The sequence below is a fragment of the Rana temporaria genome, chromosome 8 (genome assembly GCF_905171775.1).
Source record: "Rana temporaria chromosome 8, aRanTem1.1, whole genome shotgun sequence".
NCBI classification, from domain to species: domain Eukaryota; kingdom Metazoa; phylum Chordata; class Amphibia; order Anura; family Ranidae; genus Rana; species Rana temporaria.
In genome coordinates this window covers 73960095-73982291 of record NC_053496.1, presented here as the reverse complement: position 1 = coordinate 73982291, position 22197 = coordinate 73960095, and the positions used below count along the sequence as shown (strand labels likewise).

At 40.4% G+C, this 22197-nt stretch overlaps 1 protein-coding gene across 3 annotated transcripts in view; it reads left to right on the top strand.

Moving 5' to 3' along the window:
- Window positions 1–22197, top strand: part of PHYHIPL (phytanoyl-CoA 2-hydroxylase interacting protein like) — a 181639-nt gene that overhangs the window by 112870 nt on the left and 46572 nt on the right. For all 3 annotated transcript variants that reach the window (XM_040362045.1, XM_040362043.1, XM_040362044.1), the window contains exon 2: window positions 12038–12234. In XM_040362045.1, the coding sequence (XP_040217979.1) occupies window positions 12070–12234 (165 nt within the window). In that variant the 5' untranslated portion in view covers window positions 12038–12069. The remainder of the gene's footprint in view (window positions 1–12037; window positions 12235–22197) is intronic.

Below are 22197 nucleotides of genomic sequence, written 5' to 3'. Positions count from 1 at the left end.
CAGGGAGCGATCCGGGATGAGGGGGCGGCTATTCGTTTCTCCCTCACGATCGTTCCCAGGAGTTGAAGAATAACGGGGAGAGCCGTATGTAAACACGGCTTCCCCATGCTTCACTGTGGCGGCTGCATCGATCGTGTCATCCCTTTTATAGGGAGACACAATCGATGACGTCAGACCTACAGCCACACCCCCCTACAGTTGTAAACACACACTAGGTGAAACATAACTCCTTCAGCTCCCTGTGGTTAACAATTTAAATGCATTTTTTGCTGTGAAAATGACAATGGTCCCAAAAATGTGTCAAAATTGTCTGAAGTGTCCGCCATAAAAATCGCTGATCGCCGCCATTAGTAGTAAAAAAAAAAATGCAATAAAACTATCCCCTATGTTGTAAACGCTATACATTTTGCGCAAACCAATCGATAAACGCTTATTGCGATTTTTTTTTACCAAAAATAGGTAGAAGAATACGTATCGGCCTAAACTGAAGATTTTTTTTATATATATATATATGTTTTTGGGGGATATTTATTATAGCAAAAAATAAAAACCGCACAGGTGATCTATTACCACCAAAAGAAAGCTCTATTTGTGGGGAAAAAAAGAACTTCGATTTTGTTTGGGAGCCACGTCGCAATTGTCTGTTAAAGCAATGCAGTGCCGAATCGCAAAACCTGGCCTGGGCATTTAGCTGCCTAAAGGTCCGGGGGTTAAGTGGTTAAAGAAAGCTATGGCAGCTGATTGGAGGAAAGGCAGACCCCCTCCACATAGGCAGAGGAAGAAATAAACTTGCAGAGTTTCAGCTGCTTTTATCTCCCATGTTGAAGAACTTGTCAGAAGTTCTCATGCTAATAACAGAGGAACGAAACAGCAGAAACACATGGGACTTAGAGCTTTGGAGAGAGATAAGTAAACACTACAGATATATGCACCCAGGTGAAATATCATGAATCGGGTTTACATCCGCTTTAAAGCTAGCCAAAGACATCATGCAGTGATGAATAGTATTTTAAGTTTCGACCTGCACACTTATCCTACAAGCAGGAATGTCTTCATGTTCAGTGGACTAGTGTCTGACTCTTTTTAGAGGAACAAAATTTATATGCTGGGCAAAGTCTGATCAACACAATAAACTCCCTACCCCGAGTTATTTTTTGAGATGACATTTGTAGACCTGCTGATTGGACTGAAATGTATTTATAAAGCCCCATACACACTATCAGTTTTCCTGCAGGTTTTTCTCTTCGGGTTTACCAAAACCATGTAGTGCAAGGGCCTGCCTGATTGCATACGAATTAAAACTCTTAAGGTTTGACCTCATATTAGATAGTTTTGGTAAACCTGAAGAGAAAAACCTGCAGGAAAACTGATAGTGTGTATGGGGCTTTAGACGTAATTATATAGTGCTGACAAGGTACACAGCACTTTACACATTTGTACATTCACCTCAGTCCCTGCCTTCATGGAGCTTATAGTCTAAGGTCACTACCTCACATGCATACTTACACATACTATAGCCAATTTAGACCGCAACCAATAAACCTACCAATATGTCTTCAGGGGAACCCTACGCAAAGGAAAACAGGTAAATGCCATGAAGTTGTCCTGGTTGGGACAAAGTGAGGACCCTTGTGATGCAAAGCAAAAGTGATAACCTCCAATCTGCTGTGCTATACCAACTACCAGATTAGAGTGAGTTGTATGTGACTATAGGTACATGAAGACATTTTGAAATGAATATTTTATATTTGTAGCAAATTAGTTTCACTGTATTTTTTTACAATTCAATTTTATAGGTGGCGGTTTAAGAAATTTATGAGCCCTAAAATGTAAATAACCTTCATAATCTGGGTCTCCGTAATCGGAACGGCAAAGATTTTCGGATTACTGAAATAAAATAACAGTTGGATGTTTAGGATTTAGCTTCATTGACTGGCACCAAGAGGATTATAACTTTCTCTGAAGAAAAAAAAAATATATATTTTAAAGCTGCATTTAATATGTCACAATGCCATAGCTGAGTAAAGTGCATCACACTCCTACACCTTTAGGCCCCTTTCAGACTGGGGCGGGAGCTGCGGTGGCGGTATAACGCCGCTAAAAATAGCGGCGCTATACCGCCGGAATTGCCGCGGGTATCAGCCGCTAGCGGTGCGGTATTAACCCCCGCTAGCGGCCGATAAAGAGTTAATATCGCCCGCAATGCGCCTCTATAGAAGCGCATTGCGGGCGGTATTGCCGCGGTTCCCATTGTTTTCAATGGGAAGGAGCGGTGAAGGAGCGGTATACATGCCGCTCCTCTCACCGCTCCAAAGATGCTGCTGACAGGAGATTTTTTTGTCTCCCGCCAGCGCATCGCCTCAGTGTGAAAGCCCTCGGGCTTTCACATTGAGTCTGCAGTGAAGGAGTTTTTCAGGCGGGATAGCAGCGCTATTTTTAGCGCTTTACCGCCTGAAAAACTCCTCAATGTGAAAGGGGCCTTAGTAAACAGTTTGACGTTTGTTTAAAAAAATTTTTGCAGTTGGTTTAACATTCATTGTTTTGTATCAGTGCTTCCATTGGAATCCAATAATAAAGGAGATCAAATAAAAATCTTGAATTGCAGCTTTCAGATTGTGAAAGTTCAGGAGAAGGGATGATATTTGTATTCTTGGAATAAGACTCTAAATTCCCTGCTTAAACAATATAGCCCATTAACATCAATCTAGTGAGAATATAATAATAATAATAATCAATTATAATACAGTAGAATGCTAATTTTCCTAACTTGAGTGCTGCATTGCTGTTTTTTCTTACTTTCTCAAGGTAGAAAAACATATTTGCATGAAAGTGCACAAGTTTATATAAATGCAAGAACTCTGGAACTTTATGGTATACATCAGTAAAAAAATGGAAAACCATGCAATGCTTAACAATATGTTTTATGATTGAGCTGCGGAGTTTTTGTCACAATGGACTTTGCACTAAAGCTATAGATATATGTCTATAGATATATCTATACATATATATATATAGATATATCTACCCATGTGGGAATGGGCACATGTATGTGGAAAAGACAGCACCTCCTGGAACTATTTAATATTCTTTTTGTAATGTCACTTGACTATTGCAAGCTGCATGCCAACTGCAGCTTCCATGTCTTCCCTGACAGGCTGCAGAACAGACTTCATGGCCAGTAGATGGGCCTATCGATATGTCTACCTTCACTCATTAGCACCAATACCCCTGTAAGCTTATATACAGTATACACTATATGGACAAAAGCATGTGAACCCCCCCTCCAAATTATTGAGTCCATTTGTTTCCAGTGAAGGGTACTTTTAATGCTACAGGATACAAAGAAAGTTGCTCTTCCAACCTTGTGTCAACAGTTTGGGCATTTTTCTGTTACAATATGGCTGTTTACAAAGTCGGGTCCATAAAGCTATTGTTTGACGAGTTTGCCCTGTTCTTAACCCTACTGAACTGGAATGTTGAATCCAAACTATGTCTTTATGTCCAACATCAATACATGACTTCACCAATACCAATGTTCTCTTGGCTGAATGAGCGCAAAATCCCACAGACGCACTCAAAAACCATGTGGAAGGAGGAGATCTCCACATTAGCATCCATTGTTTTAGGATGGGCTATAACAAATTCATCTATGTGTATGGTCAAGTGTTCACAAACATCTGGCCACATAATGTACCCAGGGCCGATCCTAGGGTCACAGGTGCCTGGGTGCAGAAATATTTCTGGCGCCCCCACATGGGCGTGATCATTTTACTAACTCCTCCCCTTTACAAATGTTTCTATGGCAACAACTCAACCACAGAAATGCTCCCCCCACGAAGTCTTCATTACCCTGGGATCCTTACATGATCTCTTAACAATAAACAAAATACAGGAAGAGAAGCAGAATTTATTGGGACCTGGGGGGGGGCACTCTGATGGACATAGAGAGGGCTTCTGTTAGAAAGACTCCCAGACATACTACAGACATGATACAGGAGATGGTCAGAGACTGCAGACATAATACAGGAAATGGTCAGAGACTGCAGACATGATACAGGAGACAGTCAGAGACTGCAGACATGGTACAGAAGATGATCAGAGACTGCATACATAGTACAGGAGACAGTCAGAGACTGCAGACATGATATAGGAGATGATCAGAGACTGCAGACATGATATAGGAGATGGTCAGAGACTGCAGACATGATATAGGAGATGATTAGAGACTGCAGACATGATATAGGAGATGGTCAGGGACTGCAGACAATAGTACAGAAGATGGTCCATTAGACCCCTTTCACACTGGAGGGTTTTTTCAGGTGCTTTAGTGTTAAAAATAGCACCTGAAAAAGGCCTCATCTGCAATCCCAGTGTGAGAGCCCGGGTGCTTTCACACTGGAGCAGTGCGCTGGCAGGACATCCAAAAATGTCCTGCAAGTAGCTTCTTTGAGGCACTTTAGTGTGTGTATACACATCGGCACCCCTACCTTTGCAGGCGCCTGGGTGCAAAGCACCCCGCACACCCTGCCTAGGATCGGCCCTGAATGTACCTTCATTGCATACTGGTCTTACATAAATTCATAAAATCCAGGATCCTTCTGTTGCTCATTTGAGCTGGTACATGTTTCAAAGAAAAGAACAGCCATGTGGGTAAACATACCTAATGGGATCTAAAAATCTAAATTTCTTGTGTCTGTGCTTGTTAAAGGCCAATACCGGAGATTATAGGCATGAAAATTCTGCTTTATTGCAACTAACCAAGGCTGCATAGAAATGTTGCTATAACTGCTCCTGTCAATTGAAGAAAAAAGTGTGGCAAGCAACTTCCATACTATATGTGGTGAATACATTATCTCACTTTATTTGATGCCCTACCCAGTAGGTGCTACCTAAGAGAAATCTTACCTTACCCAATTGTAGGAATAGTTCTTACTGTAAGTCAAAGACCATGCATCGGATTTTATTATGGCAGAAATGTGATGCAAATACTGTACCAGAAAATTATTTGGCAAATCAAAGCTTTTTTATAGTGGGCAGGGAACTGATCGATCAATAGATATCCAACCCACACCTGCTACATTTACAAAATTCCTTGCCATTATTAAACTCCTTTTCGGTGTTGGCCATCTCCTAAGGTAAGCAAATCAATCCATTTTTCTCTTTTGATTTAACTTCAATATGAGTGAACAGATCCCAATAGCTTTAACTCTGGTCTAATTTCATCAATGAGTGGAGCGGATTTAAACTATGCGCTCATCCTTGTGTCTGTCCATAAATTCAGCCTAACCTTTTTTTGTGTAATACAGTTTGTTTTGATTAGTTGAGCATTTTTACACAAAATGCTACTTTATTATTGTGCATAGACTCCGAACTTCTTTAAAAATGTGCAGTGAAGCAGATCCACTTTTTCAATAACACACATTCCTGGCAGAATTCAATTAGCCGTCTGTTGTCAGAAACTTCCAGCAGTATTTAAATTAGCTGTCTCCTTTTCTATTGACAAATCTTGATCATTTTGTCTTTGCTGATTGCACAAGACTAGACAAGTGAAAGCAGAGAATAATCCAGGCTGTGTGCAGCTCCTCAATACTCTACGTAGAGACGTAGAGTTCTCTATCGCAAGCATATAAAGCATTATAAATTGTCTTTTATGTCCGTTTTTCTTGTGTAATCAGGGTACTTTATTAGACTTCAAAAAAATAAACATTGCTACATCTTCTACTTAGCAGGTCTGTCAAAAGTTGCGATTTATAGCTGTTAGGAGTTCTAAGAATTGTGAGAAAATCCTGGAAATGTGTGATGCTAGGAATTCTTTAAGACTCCACTTTTGTCTCTACTTTTCATTTTTTTTAACCTGTTTAAGGTTACTTTGTTGTATAAAGTTTACTACTTTTGGTTACCTTTTTTTTTTTGCATGGTTGTAGGCAGGTGCCTACTGTTAGGATATACTCTACCTTATGTTATTGGTTTACACTGTGTTGATAGTAAAGTGTGTCTAGTGAGTTCTTGTATAGCAGGCTGCCCAGGGAGTTAGGAAAGGATTAGGACTGCTAATTCCTGAGTGTTCGTAGCTCTACCCCCTTGTGGTGGGCTATAAATACAACAGAGGCACCTTGTCTTTGGGCCTTCTGCATGGGAAAGTTCAGGAAGGAATGTTGCATCATGTAAAGCTGTGCTGCGCACATGGTCTTCATTTTTTTGGTGCACCCAGTCAGGGTGTTGGAAGTAAGTTATGGACTGTGCTTAAAGAACTACATTATCCTGAGGTATGAACTAGGCAACCTGAGCTAGGATGAACTAGAGCTGTGTATGGAGGAATCTGTGATAGACTGTTTTACTGTAAACTTCTTGCAGATACAGAATTTATGTAAAAGTTCTGAAGAGTTCCAAAAGTGCCTGGTCTGAAGTTTTTAAGAAAAGGTCTGCATGTAAGGCCAGTAAAAGAACAGGGCTTGTGAGAGGGGACAAAGTGCAGTTCAGGAGAGAATGCTACCAAGGGATTAACTAGTGGTGAAGTTGAGAAGTGAAAGGATATATTGCTGTTGCCATAGTAACCGATGGAGTGTCGGGTGCCAGACAGTGGTTGAATAGTGTGACTTGGCAAGGATGACTGTGTGTTTTATCAATGAGGGGGTTTCTGAGCGTAACCCCCCCTCCTAGTAATTGGTGCCCCTCACATGGGCCAAAGCCCCTATGGATCTAGCCTGCAGGAGAGAGGAAGGATGAGGATCCTCCAAAGTACAGAAGCTCAGAAACATATAGAGAGTTTGGTTTTTAATACAGCAAGAAGTCTTTGAGTCCCTCACTGGGAGTGAGGTGACATGAAAGCGAGGCTGGAGGAGCTGGATACAGGCTCTGTGATATCCCCTTAAAAGTGCTGCACCATGTGGAAGAAGTCTATTTTATATTTAATTTTTTTAATCTTCTTTTTATTATTTTTAGTGCATAAATACAAAACCAAAAAGACAGTCATCAACAATCAGCACTACAATACCTCAGCACCAGTAAGCAAGGCACTGACTATTTTAAATACAGGAACGTAACCACTCAAAGGAATAGCAGCATGGGCATTTGTAAACTCCAATACACAATCCCCCATCACGGGCAGAGAAAAGATATATACAGTATTACTACATGTTCACATAAAGCTAATACATACCCACCCCTAGAACAATCAACGCTGTATAAAGGCACTCAATCAGATGTAGTGGATTTATCATTTATCCAGCCTCCCCACTAGACATATGCACAGCAAAAATTTTCGTTTATTTCTGTTTCGTTTCTGTTCGTTTATCGTGATTCGTAACGAGTCGTAATTTCGTAAGACGTTAGTTATCGTATTCGTACTCTTTAGTATTTTCGTAACACTCTTTTTTCCGTTTCCGTTTTTTTCTGTTAGTTTATTATTCGTTGAATCGAGATTCGTATTTTCGTTATTTTGTATTCTGCCGCGTTCGTATTTTTAAAATGATTTTATTTGTTCCTTCGTTTTTACGTTAGTTTAATTTTCGTTGTTTTGCTATTCATATTTACAATATATTTTCCATCATGCCGCATTCGTATTTTCGTAAGAAATATATTTTCGTTGCTTTATGATCATTCGTATTTTCGTGTCTAATTTCCTTTGATTGTAAAAACGTACTTTTGTAGATTTTATTGCATTCGTAATTCTGTTGAATAAATTTTACGTTTATTCGACACACTACTCGTCGTCATTTTGTAATTTGTACTTTACTGTGATTGACTCGACTGTCTTAGTTAGCACACACACCCTGTCTAGAATGAAGTCTGACGTAGAAGAAAACTAAAATATGTCAGATATTACAAATACAAATCTAGAAATTAGATGCACTGCAGTCTACCACAGAAAAAGACACAAGGAGCCAGGAGGTAATGAGAAAGAAGCTCATTGGGGGAAGGAACAAACCTCTTCAGAGGAAAGGGACAGCGCTCAGTGGCTATTGGTCAATGTCCAGAAATATTTCAGTACTAACGAAAGCTAATTTACATTATTTTGTATTTTCGTTGTTTTCATTTCAGTTTTCCGAAGATTCATATTTTATTTTTCGTTAGTTTTGATTTTCGTTTTTTAGTCTTTGTTCGGCATTTCGGTTGTTTTCTTTTCGGTCTTCGAATATTAGTAAGTTTGCATTTTCGTTCATTTTGTTTTTCGTAATTATTTTTTTTTGGGTTCGGTATTTTCGTTGTTTCTATGTTTTCGTTTCTTTCATCTTTCGTATCTTCGTTGTTTTTCATATTCGTTATTTTGAAAATATTGTTATTCGTTATTAATTGCGCTAAACCATTCGTTCATTCGTATGTTAACGAATCAACTAAAATAACGAAAATTGACGGAAAACGTATTCGTAACTTAAAAAATTGCACATGCCTACTCCCCACACTTTGTCAAATTTGGCTGGCGCTCCTCTATTGCCATATGTAGCCCTATACAGAGGTAACACTTGGTTTATTAACGTCTTCCCGGCCATTACAGAGAGGGCCACAGGTTTTTTACTTGAAATAATAATTATTTTCCTGGCATAATAAAAAAGTTAAACAAGTAGTGTACGGATCATCTTCGTACGGACCAATGGGACAATCCGGCCCCCTAAACAGAAGGAAAAATACTAATGATCATGGACAACCATACACATTATACAACCTCCAACCAAAATTGTTGAATAGCACAATGCCAAAATATATGCATAAAGTTAGCCTGGGGGGAAGCAAACCTCCAACAGTAAGAGGATTGTGTGGGAAAATTCTCGCCAATTTATATTGTAAGAGATGATCTTGTGCTGACACCAATCCAGAAAAGGAGGATCACAGATCATCCCAATCATCACCATCTAATTGTGGAAAATTGGTCAACCATGCAAGTCTAATACAGTTTAAGCAAGTGTGAAATCCTTGTGAAGTGAATTCTGCACAAAGAGTTCTGCTCGTTTCTAGGTTAGAAATACCGCCTTAATGCAGCTTTCTCATGACCATGATCGCCACCTGCTCATCTAGGCATTAGCAAGTGCTGTTTCCAGTGTCCCTGATCGGGCGTGTTAAGCCTCGCCCACATCTTTGGATTACATTTGCCATAAAGTACATAGTACATAGTTAGTCAGGTTGAAAAAAGACACAAGTCCATCCAGTTCAACCACAAAAAAATAAACAAACAAAATAAAAAACACAATACAATACCATACACCCAACTCCATACCCACAGTTGATCCAGAGGAAGGCAAAAAACCCCAGCAGAGCACGATCCAATTTGCTCCAATAAAGCAATTGTACACCTTCACTAGAGACATAGTAAGAGTCCTAATGCATTCTGTTTTTCATTTTCACAGCTTGACATGGCTCTAGTATCAGGTGACAAAGAGCTGGACTTTTTTGTAGATATATTCCTTTGCTATACTTGGTTATATTTATAAATGATGCTTTTTGCACAAAAAAAGTGTGCTTATTAGTTTGCCTGGGGGACCCAGGACAATATGGGAGTCCAAGATCTATTTATTTTTACAGCCATGGTTATGATGGTGCTGTTTTTATCTCTGCAGATTAGGGTTGGATATTTTTATATAGTTACATTGGTTCAGCTTGGACTAGTGTAAAGTCTCGTACACACGAGTGGATTTCCATGAGACAAGTCCATGGAATTTTGTGTGAAGGGCATTGGCCGTGAACTTGTTCTGCATACAGACAGCAGAACTTTTTCAGCCAACATACACGAAACTACTTGGTTTTTCTGCTCTTTAGCGCCACCTTTTGGGCAACTTCTGCTAATGTTGTCTTAGGGTTAGCATTGGTTCGGAGAATGCGTGTTTGTACTTTGGATTTTAGTCCGACGGACTTGTGTACACACGATCGGATAATCCAACGGCACACATTTGTTGACGGAAAATTTGAGAGCATGCTATCCCACATTTCTTGTCTGAAATTCTGACCATTTTCCAATGGTGCGTACAAACAGTTGGATTACAAAAACCCTGCCATCACACAATTGTTGTCGGAAAATCCGATCGTGTGTACGGACCTTTAGTATGCATGTGTCATACCTGCCCAATTCCCATGGAAACCAGAAATTGCATTAACCAGTACTTTAAAACTTAAGCAACGAAACGTCTATTTTTTTCCCCATAATAACTCAAGACCTAAAAAAATACACCTCACCATAATGGATAAAAAAAAAAAAAAAACAACCTCGATAATATGCCCTCAAGAAATGCTCTTCGTAAGATCACTTGACTATGAATGACAATAGATTAGACATTTTCTCTTTTGCATCCAGTGGCTAGCAAGGGAACCCCCAGTCTTACTGGCATGTGGCTTATCTACCACATAAAATGCTTCTAAACGCGGCATGTAAATGCAGCAAAATGGACGTTTTTTTTGGCGTTTTAAAGCAGTTGGGTTTATGTCCGTTTTTTCAGACGCAAAATTTTGGGTTCAGACGCAAACGTTTTTGCGTTTGAAAGCTTTGGGAGGGTCTACAATGTCTTTGTTATGGACACTGATAGCCGCAAACGCGGTAAAACGCAGCCAAATTCGCTGCAAAAGCGGGCATTTAAACGCTGTTTTTTGCCTTTGAAAACTTGAGTTTACATGTGTTTGCATTTGCTTTTCGTGTGCATGGGGCCTTAGGCTTCATGTACACTGCTGCTGGTAAATTGACGTTTAGGAGCAGTTTGGTTTTTTTTTTTCAGCTGCCCCTGAACTCTACTGTTTTCTTATCGGTACATGTACACAGGGTTGTTTATAGTCATTTCTAGGCAGTTTAGTTTGGAAGAATTATTTGGAAAGCAAAAAAAGCATTCAGGACAGATGTTCAGAGGCATTTGAAATGCCAAACGCCTCCAACAGCTTGTAAACGCGGGAAAATGCAGTAACTTGCATTTAACCGCATTTCGTTACATGCGTTTACAATTTTTGACTATTTGAAACAAAAAAAATCTTCTAAACGCGGTATTGTAAATGCAGCAAAACAGACGTTTTTAAACGTTGGTTACTATCTGTCAAGTTAAATCATTCGGGAGAGGTTGTAAAAGGTCCCGTGTACATTAAGCCTTAGACTGAATATTTAGATTATTGCATTAACTTAGTTGTGATTAGTTCTCTTTAAAGTTGAACAAATGTATTGTCATCAATCAAATATAATGAAGGCAGCTGGTTATTATGTAGAGTGCCAGGAAACTCTCACTATTACAGTAGGAGATGGATCCTCATACTGTTAGGAGAATAGTCAGAGCGGGAACAAGCAGACCAGTGTGCCAAGTTCTCTGTAGACCCATTGAAGATAATATAGCTCTGTTTGTAAAGTTTCTGCAGTAGTTCAAGGGCGAAAATATCTGAGAACCATGCCTGCAGATTCATCTTCCATACAGCTTTTCAATCAGTCAGGTTATTGCATGGCATTTAAAAATGGTATTGGAGAAAAATCTTTTCTGTCTATAATTATGACACATGCTTCCCAGTCAGAAAATTGTCAGCTCTGATTGTTACAAAATCAGATTATTTTGTTCATTAAGTGTCTTTGCATAGCAAGACCACTTACTGTTATTTCACATATATATTATTCTTATTCTTATTATTTTGTATTGTTTTTTGACACATTCTTCTTTTGTATTAAACTGAATTTGGGGAAGTATGAATTAATATAGGGGTATTTGGTAAAATAAAGTAATACTGTTTGAGAAATATGCGTTGCACCAAGTGAATAGAGTCCAAAAAAGCTTTAAGACAAGGTAACATAGGAGAGGGAAAAAAGCTACTGTAATTTATGTGCTTTAAGTGGCAAATAACAGGAATTTTGTGCTGTGATTGTGACAGAAAAGTAAATGGTAACAGTTGGCCTTCCACCACTATTGGAGAGTAAAAGTGTAAATCTTATGTATGACACTGGGTAGTTAGGCTATTCCTCTCCTGACAGGCTGTCAAGTTCCACTGTGCAATAAAATATAATTTTGTACATTTAAGAAGATAAGTGATTTGGCCTCCTGGCTAGGTACATTTAGACATCATGAATAATAACATGTTTTTTTTGCAGGGAATAAATCTCAAGACAGTGGTATTGCAGAGATGGAGGAGCTGCCTGTCCCTCACAACATCAAGATAAGCAACATCACATGCGACTCCTTCAAGATATCCTGGGATATGGATCCTAAGTCCAAGGAACGGATTACACATTACTTTATTGACCTGAATAAGAAGGAAAACAAGAACTCCAATAAGTTCAAACATAAGGTAACCCATTACAATCCTTTAGTATTTCGCATACAAAAGTAGTTGCTGGCTGGTTACCACCAGAGTACTCTGAGAATTATAGGATGTCAGTGGGTGAATTAACCTGCCAGTATCTATACAATGCATTGTACATATTTTTTACATGTTTCATCATCATAATGATAATCTATGTTTTTATTACATGCTTGGTTTGCATTTTCAAGCGCAATTGTCTAGGCAAAATAAAAACAAACATTCAGTACATCTCTGCAATATATGCACATGCCTCCATGTTTTACCCATTTATAAATGTTGCAAGTACAGAAAAATTCCTCTACATTTTAATGCACATGCATTTCCATAAAAGTCAATGGTATGGAAAACGCGTGTACCTCAAAACAGGGGGGTGGAATACAGCTACAGTCTGGCAATTTTGGCATTTGTCAGGTCGCCATTTGTGTCTAAGAATTTTTAGAAGGCTGGTTTGTGCTTCTGTGGGCTTCACTGTCTGTCTGTACAATCTGCCTTTGGCAGTAGTGCCAACACAAATATTAGTGCTCCATCTGACTTTGCATGCTTTAGTCACGTACACAAACATGGATTGGTGATTTATATGCCAAGGTTGTCAGTATTGATAAAAATGTTATGATGCTGTAGACAGATTGAAGAGCAATATGAATTTTGCTATTTATACATTCCATATATCTTAGAAGAGAGTTGCCTTTTCATGTCAATCTACCATTTTACTAGGGCCCCAGCTAAAGGAGAGACATTGTTCTGTGATCCCAAAAAGGTGTTTCTGATTTTAACAGGGTCATTTGAGGATTGCAATGTCTTCGGGCACATAACACTGCAGCAGACACCCATGGATAATAGACTGTATTAGAGGATAGTCATGCTAGGTTGACAATTCTCATCCAAACACTATTGCTTCTGCAAGGTACATATAATACCTATCTATGGTTAGATATTATCAACATGGAAATCAGACAAGGCATATATACATTATTGTTCTTTGTACCAAGGAAAATAATAATGTTTCATAAATATGTATTGTAATGTGTAGTAACTTGGATATGACTGAAATCTACAACTGGTTGCTTTAAATTCACATAATAAAGTTAATATAATTCCTTGCTTAGGTGGAGCTAAAACAGTTGTGAGATCCATGTAAATGAATACATGCGTGAGGGTGTCGCTGAATTTACACCTTGCTTTGATGGCAGCCAGTCCAAGTCTACAAATGAGAATGATGACTATAAATGTCAAGCAAGGACTGAGACAATGAAGCTCAGACCTCTAATGTTGGCACATCACCATTGCGTTTGAGGATATTTGTTGGTTCACACAGGTCTTTAAAAGGGAATTTCAGATTCTGAATAACAGACTTTTCCCTGGCCTCAGGGACTGACAGTCTGATCTCTGAGAGAACAATTATATAGTAAGTAAGACAAATTGAATTCCAAGGCTGTGTTGACATGTTTGGGTGTGTGGACCTGTTTGTGCAGAAGGCCATCTCTTGATGTAGATGACATCATGTGCACCTTGCCATTGTTTGGCATGACACCCATAATTGGAGTGATTTGTGCTTGTAAATCAAGTGTGATTACTCCTGCTGCACATGTAGGCTCAAGTCCATATTCATCTAAGAATGACTTATTGTTTCCTGTTTTTTTTTTTTTCTCAAATAAACTTGTAATTTATTTACAAAAAAGCTTCATGCAGCACTAGAAACAAATGTCTCACGTAAAGAAAATTTCAGGGGAAAAAATAAAATAACATTTTGTGTGGGGTTTGCATATAGATCTATAGAAGTAAATGAAGCCTGTTTCTAGCAGCATCCTATATTTGGACAGCTTCAACAACAGTTTAGCCATCACAAACAGCCTGGTTTTATGGTAAAGTTAACATCTGTGTATCAGCGGTTCTATCTACTGTATGTGCAAAAAAAACTGACCAGTATACCATAACACGCACTCACAAAAAAAAAGCAAGTTCACATAATCTGACATGTAAGTTTGCTTTTACATTTGTATTGTTACTGAATTCTCCCTATTTAATAAGTGAAATGTAATCAGTTACTAATACAGAGACAGATCTTTACCAGGTTAGGCTGGGTTCACACTGTGCAGCCACGGTGCGTCCCGTTCAACGTTTTAGGTTCGAATTAGGCCTGAATTTTTGGCTCAATTCGGACCTAAAACTGAGCCAAATACCCACAGGACTCTTCTGCTGTGCGCTCTGTGGCCACCCCGGAGATGTATGAACCGGCTTCATTGAGAGCCGGTCACACTCTCCTGTCATGTGAATTGGATGCAGGGAAAATCCACATCCAGTTTGCAATAGTGTGAACCAAGCCTTAGATAGGTCCATACCAAATCTTCTGATAATCAACATGTGCCTGATACACACTTGTACAATGACAGAGTCCTAGTTAAATTATAAAATAATACTATAACATTGCATTTACTTCTCTTTGTTATGATGGTTTCCCTTGCTCTTGCACAGCCGAATAGCATAAGAAGATTTATCTGCTTGACCTGTGGGCAAATGACCAGTAGTCTACACATTTCTGCAAATATTATTTCTTGTCTTGCGGTAGCTATTTGTAGATGCCATACTGTCTTCTTTATTCACAGAGCTGCCAGTGACATATCATTTCCTCTAAAGGCCCAGACTATATGGATGGAATTTTGCATTTGCACAAATTAATATCTACAGCTGACCACAGATTACCATGATCCATTCATGAAAACTCCATTCATGCACCCATTGACTGCTACATGATTATAACCCAATTCACTAGTCTGTAGCAACCATTGTTTTCAGCCACGTGACTGTAATTTGTAGCTTTCACCGGTTGTCATTGCTAAAGAGATCGGTCAGTATAGCAGTCAATGATTGATCGTTTTAGCTTAGTGGTGGTCCTAGAGCAGTCACGCATAATCACAAAAGTACTGCAAATGAGACCATAGACTGTTACAGCAGTAACCATTAGAATGACAATTATAGACCGGGTTAAAATAATATTTCTGTGTAAAAAAAAAACTAAAATCATTTTCTTTTTCATACATCACGGTACACAGAGTTAGTATAATATTCATTACCTGCAGGAAGCACATCATTTTTTTTACCAGTGTCTGCAAGGTGGATGGCATGGTGTGTTGAGCTCTCTGACTCTGAGCTCCAGGTCTCTATTCCCACAAGCGGTTCCAAAAACGAATCAAGGGATTAACCGATTGGATCCATTTGACACAGGCTTTTATGCTTAGATAAATAGTACCCGAGCCTCGCAAAGAAGACTCAAGATCCTGCGATGTCTGCCTCTGTCACAAAGGCTTTCATCCTAACTCTGACTGAAATGATTCATTCTGCCTTTAAGTTGCCTTTTAAAAAAGCAGAGGCGACTGAGCCCCTGGTCCTCTTGGGATCCCTGAGGCCTCTTCAGGCCACACAGGCTTTCCCTTTACACCCCCTGCTGGAACAGGCGGTGTATGCTGATTGGGAATATCCTGACAGGATTTTGTTCCTCTTAAGAGGTTTTCCCTTTTTATATCCCATGGATCAAAGGTTCGTTAAGAAATGCAGCATGCCAGCCATATATGCAACTGTCTCTTCCTTAAACAAGAACTTAACTTATCCGGTGGATAATGCACAGGACTTGAAGGACCCTGTTGACAAGAAATTGGGGTCATTATTCAAAACTTCCTTTTCTTTGGCCAGTTCAGCTATTCAGCCAGCTGTTACAGCAATTGGTATCTGCCAGTCCATAAAGAATCAGGTCAAATTGCCTGATGGGCCCAACCACGAGGATGATCTGCCTGAAAGTAAGATAGATATTCCTCGAGGGCTGTTTTGCCATTGATGCCTTAAAAAGGATCCTATACAGCAGATTTTTCATTTGGCTCTTTTGTCTGTACATGTGCACAGACTTTTGTGGCTTAAGAACTGTTCAGCCAGAAAAGAAATTTACTAATGTACAGTGGCATGTAGTTGCCATCATCCCTTAGTCAATTATAAACTGAAAAAACCTCAATGAGAGTGGGATTTTCAAGGCAACAAATATAGAGCACAAAAACTCATAATAAAGTATAAATTTAATACAAAACATATATATAATAGAAAAACATTGTCAATAATGAAACAAAGATCATTGTAAGAACAATCTAAATGATACTGTCCGTCAAAACATGCCCGTCATCAGCAAGCTGTGGGCATGCAAGACAGATAATCCGTTTCGAATGTGTGACATTCTTCTTCAGAGTAATTTACAGTATCAGATTCTAAAGTAGAAAAATACAAAAATACAAAATAATTACATATTAAGCACTCAAAAAGGCTGATCATCACCATACCACATCCCAAAGAGTAGACATGAATAATGACTCACTTTTTCCTTTAAGAAGTATGTGTATCAATGTCTCAGGATGTACACCTCAGATTCCCCGATGGTAATGTTCACTCTCGGCACCAAGCATTTAAAAGCTTGGTGCAGAGAGTGAACATTATTATTATTATCATTATTCACGTCTACTCTTTGGGATGTGATATGGTGATGATCAGCCTTTTTGAGTGCTTAATATGTAATTATTTTGAAGTAAACTGAAGCAAAGGTGCATTTTAGTCCCCCCATCTGGAACCCCACCATCCTCCTGCCACCCCCCCTTTCTCCACAATGCAACCCCCCCACCCCCAGTGTCTACAGCCGTGCTGGGACTGCCTTTAATTTTGGCTGGATTTGTGATAGGGTGCAGTGTGAAAGATGTCTCTTCAAATCCACCCCATTCCCTCCCTCTGCAAAAATCCTCTCACCCCCCATCTTTATCAGCACAAAGCCTCTTTCCCCAATTTTCCCCAGTTCTGTAACAAATCCTCTGACCCAAATCCCCCTTTCTAACACACCCAACTTCCCAAATGTCCTGGTTTTGGTGCGACCTTTCTGAGATATGAACAAAATCCTATGCATCAAGACTATGGGCCTGTTCACACCAGAACGTTGTCAGAGAAACCCGCGTTCTATATGATTTTCCCACGTCCTGTTCAAAATGCACTACAGTTGTGATCTGCAGTGGGTGGAAACTTTAATGACTTCCCAAACATAGGTCGCAAACACAGTATGTTTACCTGCACCAAATTGTATGATCAGAAGTACCATGCGAAGTACCGGTTGATGTGCATTATATAAAGTAGCGCATGCACAACTCTTGGTGCAAACCAGCACAATTTCAGCCTATTCAAATGAATAAGCTGAAATTATACAGCACCTGGTTGACATGTGAATCGCACAGGAATGCACAGCGCGTTCCTGTGTGATTCATAGTGTGAACTGGCCTTAAGCCCAGCGCCAAAAAAGTTCCGGCACTCGGCACCACTAACCTGCCTGGGGGCTGTGTCCAGTGAGGTGTCCAGGGTACTAGACACCAGAATTGTCCCCTCTGTAGCAGCCAGCAACAACTTAAAAATGGGGGGGGGGGGGGCATGTTTTGCGACGAATAATCATTTCAGCGATTGGGGGGGGATAGGAGAATGTGCTAGTGCACACATCCTTACTCCTCCCACAGTGCCACCTAACACAGAATCCTATTATTCACCACCAACCTAATTGCTGCAAGTATTCTTCTTTGACGATTTGCCTCCCTTCTCTGTATCTTCTCCCCTGCAAGTCTCATATATATTGCAATCAGTACAGACCTCTACGTGGCCCATGCAGAGCTGTGTCCATCCCCTCCTCCTTTTGTCTCTGTATACTGTATAGGAAAACAGCAGAGCCCGGAAAGAGGAGGGGGCTCTGCACTGTGTGTGAAGCAGCAGGGGGGAGAGATGCTGGCTGCCATGTGTGACCTGAAACACCCGCACAAGCTGCGAGGTAGGTGTCACTGCTGCCCACACCAGCGCACTCCTGCCAGGCAAGTCACATGAGCCATGTGCTGGAACCTGTTCTGGCACTGGGCTCTGAGGTTCAGATCCTGGGGATTGGATTTTACCACCCCCTTTGTGCCCTAATGCGGCTGCCTGAGGGCCTACTGCTTGAGCTGGCCCTGTTGCCACCCCCCTTGACCCTCCTGTCCAAGTTCCCCTTCGTTCTGCTTGTCAGCGGTGTATCATACTAAATTGTTCTTTCCCTGCACCGCTCTACATATGTGGGAGGAGCAGTATAGGGGTTGGCAAGAAAGGGACATGATCTACTCGTCACCTGCCTTTGATTGATGGGTTCCCCCCCCCCCCCCCCCCGCGCTCTAGGGTTTCATTAAGGATTTGCTGTGGGGCTTCAAATATCCTGTTTTCTACACATGTAGCGCTGCAACTTAAAAACATAGTCCACCTTTTATATCAGGTTTCATGTTATATCCCAACCCTCCACCCTCAAACCACCCCTCTCCCCCACCTAAATCGCTTCTTCCTGCATTTAGTGCAGCTATGCATGGTTTTGCTCGTACAGCTGCGTCATTCATTCACAGGGATCTATTAATGGTAAAAACTACAACTCCCATCTTCCACCAAGGCAGAAGGACATTACTTCCTCCTGCCCAATAACAGAAGGTCTGTACCTCTGTATGGTGGGGGTAAACCATGCAGGAGCCTGTTCATTGCATATGTGACACACTGCATGTTGTTGTTGCGTTGCTCTTCAGGACTCCGTGCAAAAATGTTTGAATAGCACATTTATTAATTCAGTATTATATTTTACAACGGTGGACTATACCTTTTTAAATTGAGCATGATTCACATTTCCTGGCAAGAACTTTCCATCACAACAAATAATTATAGAAATAACCTTGTTTTCCAAGCGTTAATATTTTGTTGTAGCTGCCAATTTCCTAGCATTTTTTTTTTCTTTTAATAAAATAACATACTCAGTCTGTAGCCAGCAGTACAGTAATTAAAAGGAAGGACATTATTAAAACAAAATGAAATGATGGCTAGCAAAGCCAATTCCAATATGTATTTGGAAATAAAGAGCTTTTGACTTGCTTGTTTATACAAATAGCTCTACATGGTAAAAAGATGTATGTTTTGTTTGGTGGTCATTATAGACCTGAAGTAGTGCAATATACTGTGTAATGTACTGTATACCCCAGAAAATCATTTTTTATTATATATGTGTTGTATACAGTTACTGCCAAACAGTATGTATGTGTGTGTGTGTGTGTGTGTGTACTGTATATATATATATATATCTATCTATATATCTATATGTGTATATAATATGTGAAAATGTGTACAAAAATGGGATCTAAATAAACATGGGGGTAGATTCAGAAAGCAATTACGCCTGCGTATCCATAGATACGCAGCGTAATTGCTAAGTAGCGCCGGCGTATCTACTTTCTGTATTCAGAAAGCTAGATACGCCGACTGTAGCCTAAGATACCACTGGCATAAGTCTCTTATGCCGTCGTATCTTGGGGTGCATTCTGCCGCTGGCCGCTAGGTGGCGCACCCGTAGTTGTCAGCGTAGAGTATGCAAATTGCATACTAACGCCGATTCACAAACGTACGCGCGGCCGGCGCTCGTTTTTTACGTCGTTTGCGTACGACGTTTTCGCCGTAAGGCTGCTCCTGCTATTAGGAGGCACAGCCAATGGTAAGTATGGACGTCGTTCCCGCGTCGCGATTTTCAAATTTTGCGTCGTTTGCGTAACTCGTTCGTGAATGGCGCTGGACGCCATTTATGTTCACGTTGAAGCCAATGACGTCCTTGCGATGTCATTTACCGCAAATTTTCCCGACGGAGCATGCGCTGTACGTTCGGCGCGGGAACGCGCCTAATTTAAATGATCCACGCCCCCTACGGGATCATTTAAATTACGCGCGCTTACACCGGCCCCTTTTACGAAACGCCGCCGCAAATTACGGAGCAAATGCTTTGTGAATGCAGCGTAGCTCCAGTAATTTACGGAGGCGTAGCGTAAAAACGATACGCTGCGCCGCCGTATCAGTGTGCGCCCCTACCTGAATCTGGGCCATGGTTATAAAGCCTGGCAGGGTCAGCCGTTCTCATCAAAATACAATAACTAAGATGAAAGTACATAATCAGGATTTCATATGTTAGTTTATCAAAGCCTTTATTGGTTACATATAATTTTCTTTACATATTCAGAGATGAGCAATCTTTCAAAAATGTATGCAATTTACATTGCTAATAAGGACTAATTACCACAGATAGGCTATAGGAGGATGTAGGAGTGGGTTTAATTGACAGCCAGGAAAAGTTGAATTTTGGCCAAACAATTAAACACAGATTAAACATTTATATTCTACTTGTACAGTATAGGACACAGGGCTTGTATTCATAGACCATTGGTTATATGCAGGATACCTTCAGGTGCATAAGCTGTTTCTGACTGCTTATTGCTCTGGGATATTTTGCATTTTCTGGATCAATAACCCTCAGTGTTAGTCAGATCTTGGGGGCAGTACACAGACCCCACTGTGTGGGGCCAGCTGATAATGTTTGTTTTAACCACTGGATTCTGCATTAGGCACTCACCTTGGCATGAAATGCAGAGTGTGTAGTTTGCCACAGGGTGTTAGACAGGTCCAGGCCCTTTGTGGGTATGCCCACTGTGACAATCGAAGCCTGCATCCGTAATGGGTCCAGCAATGTGGATGAGGTTAGACAGGGTTTCTCTGTATTTCTGATGGGTTTCTAGCTATTTGGAGATACCCTGAAGTGCTTAAAACACAATTGGGAAGAAAATTTGTGTTGTTCACTTTATTGTGCTGCTCCCTGTTATACGTGTCTCTAACGTTTTCAGCTCCATAAGTCGTTTTAAATGTGGCATCTTTTTCACCATCTGGACTTGGTCTTAAGATGATGACATGACAAGCCTCATGACTGAAGTACTTCTACCTGCCATATATGCCGAAATATGCACACAGCATGTTTTTCTGCTACAGAGATACCACCACAGGAACATGGTCAGTGCCTGGGTTATTGCATTTTCTGTCTTCTGGAAACATAAACATAACGCCAGTATTCTGCATCGCATTTTGTGAGGCCTCCTTTGTACATGCAGGTCTAGCCCTGCAGCTGGTAATTGCAGTCATAACTATTTGCTAGAATATTTCGAACTGGACAAGACAAAGGAACAGAACATAAACAATTGCAGCTGATGCCGTCAGCCTTGTTTGTTTTGATTCTCTATATAGAATGTAATTCACCAAGTCTTTATAATGTTTCATCTCAGTGTATGTACACAGGATTTTGTGGCAAAAGCCTGGTCTGCTGAATCTGCTTGTAAGAGGCACCGCCTGTGCTTTTGAGGGTGAACATCTGTTTGGAGAATTTTTTTAATTGTTCAGCGAAGTCACTGGGGTAAAGGTGCTTTTGCCCCAGAGGAAAGAGCTCAAGTCTCCTACTTTTACAGCTACTACCTCTCCTCAGTCAAAGGGGTCTTTTCGCAATTCCCAGGCATCCACCTCAAAACCAAGGCTTAGTACTTCTATTTGTCGCTAGCCTTGGACCCCTAAGTAAAACAAGTTTGCCCAGAAGCCCTCCTTGCAAAGAAGGAGTGTCCCTACTCCTTGGAGTGTTGGGACATCTATTGACCATTGCCCTAGTCTGTATCCGAGATACAGACTAGACCTCTGGGTCTAATGAGTCATTTCAAAGGGGTTCAAAATAGAATTCCTACTTCTGCACTTTTCTTGCTCCTTGCGCGCCAATCAGCCAGGGTCAGCTCAAAAATAAGCAACTTTACTGGCAGCCTTATGCTAACTTCAGTCACAAGGAGTGGTTGTAACAGTTCCTTCAGTGGAAAGGTTCTGAGGTTTTTATTCAGTCCTGTTCAGAGTTTCCAAACTAAATAAGGACATCTGTGCCTTTATTAGACTTAAAATCTCTAAACAGATTTCATTGTGTTGGTACACAACGATATATTGGTATATTCGTTATGGAACTTCATCAGTTCCTTCAAACCTTTGGTTATTCAACATTCTTAAATCTGTCCTCCAGCTCTTACACCACCTAGAATTCCTGGT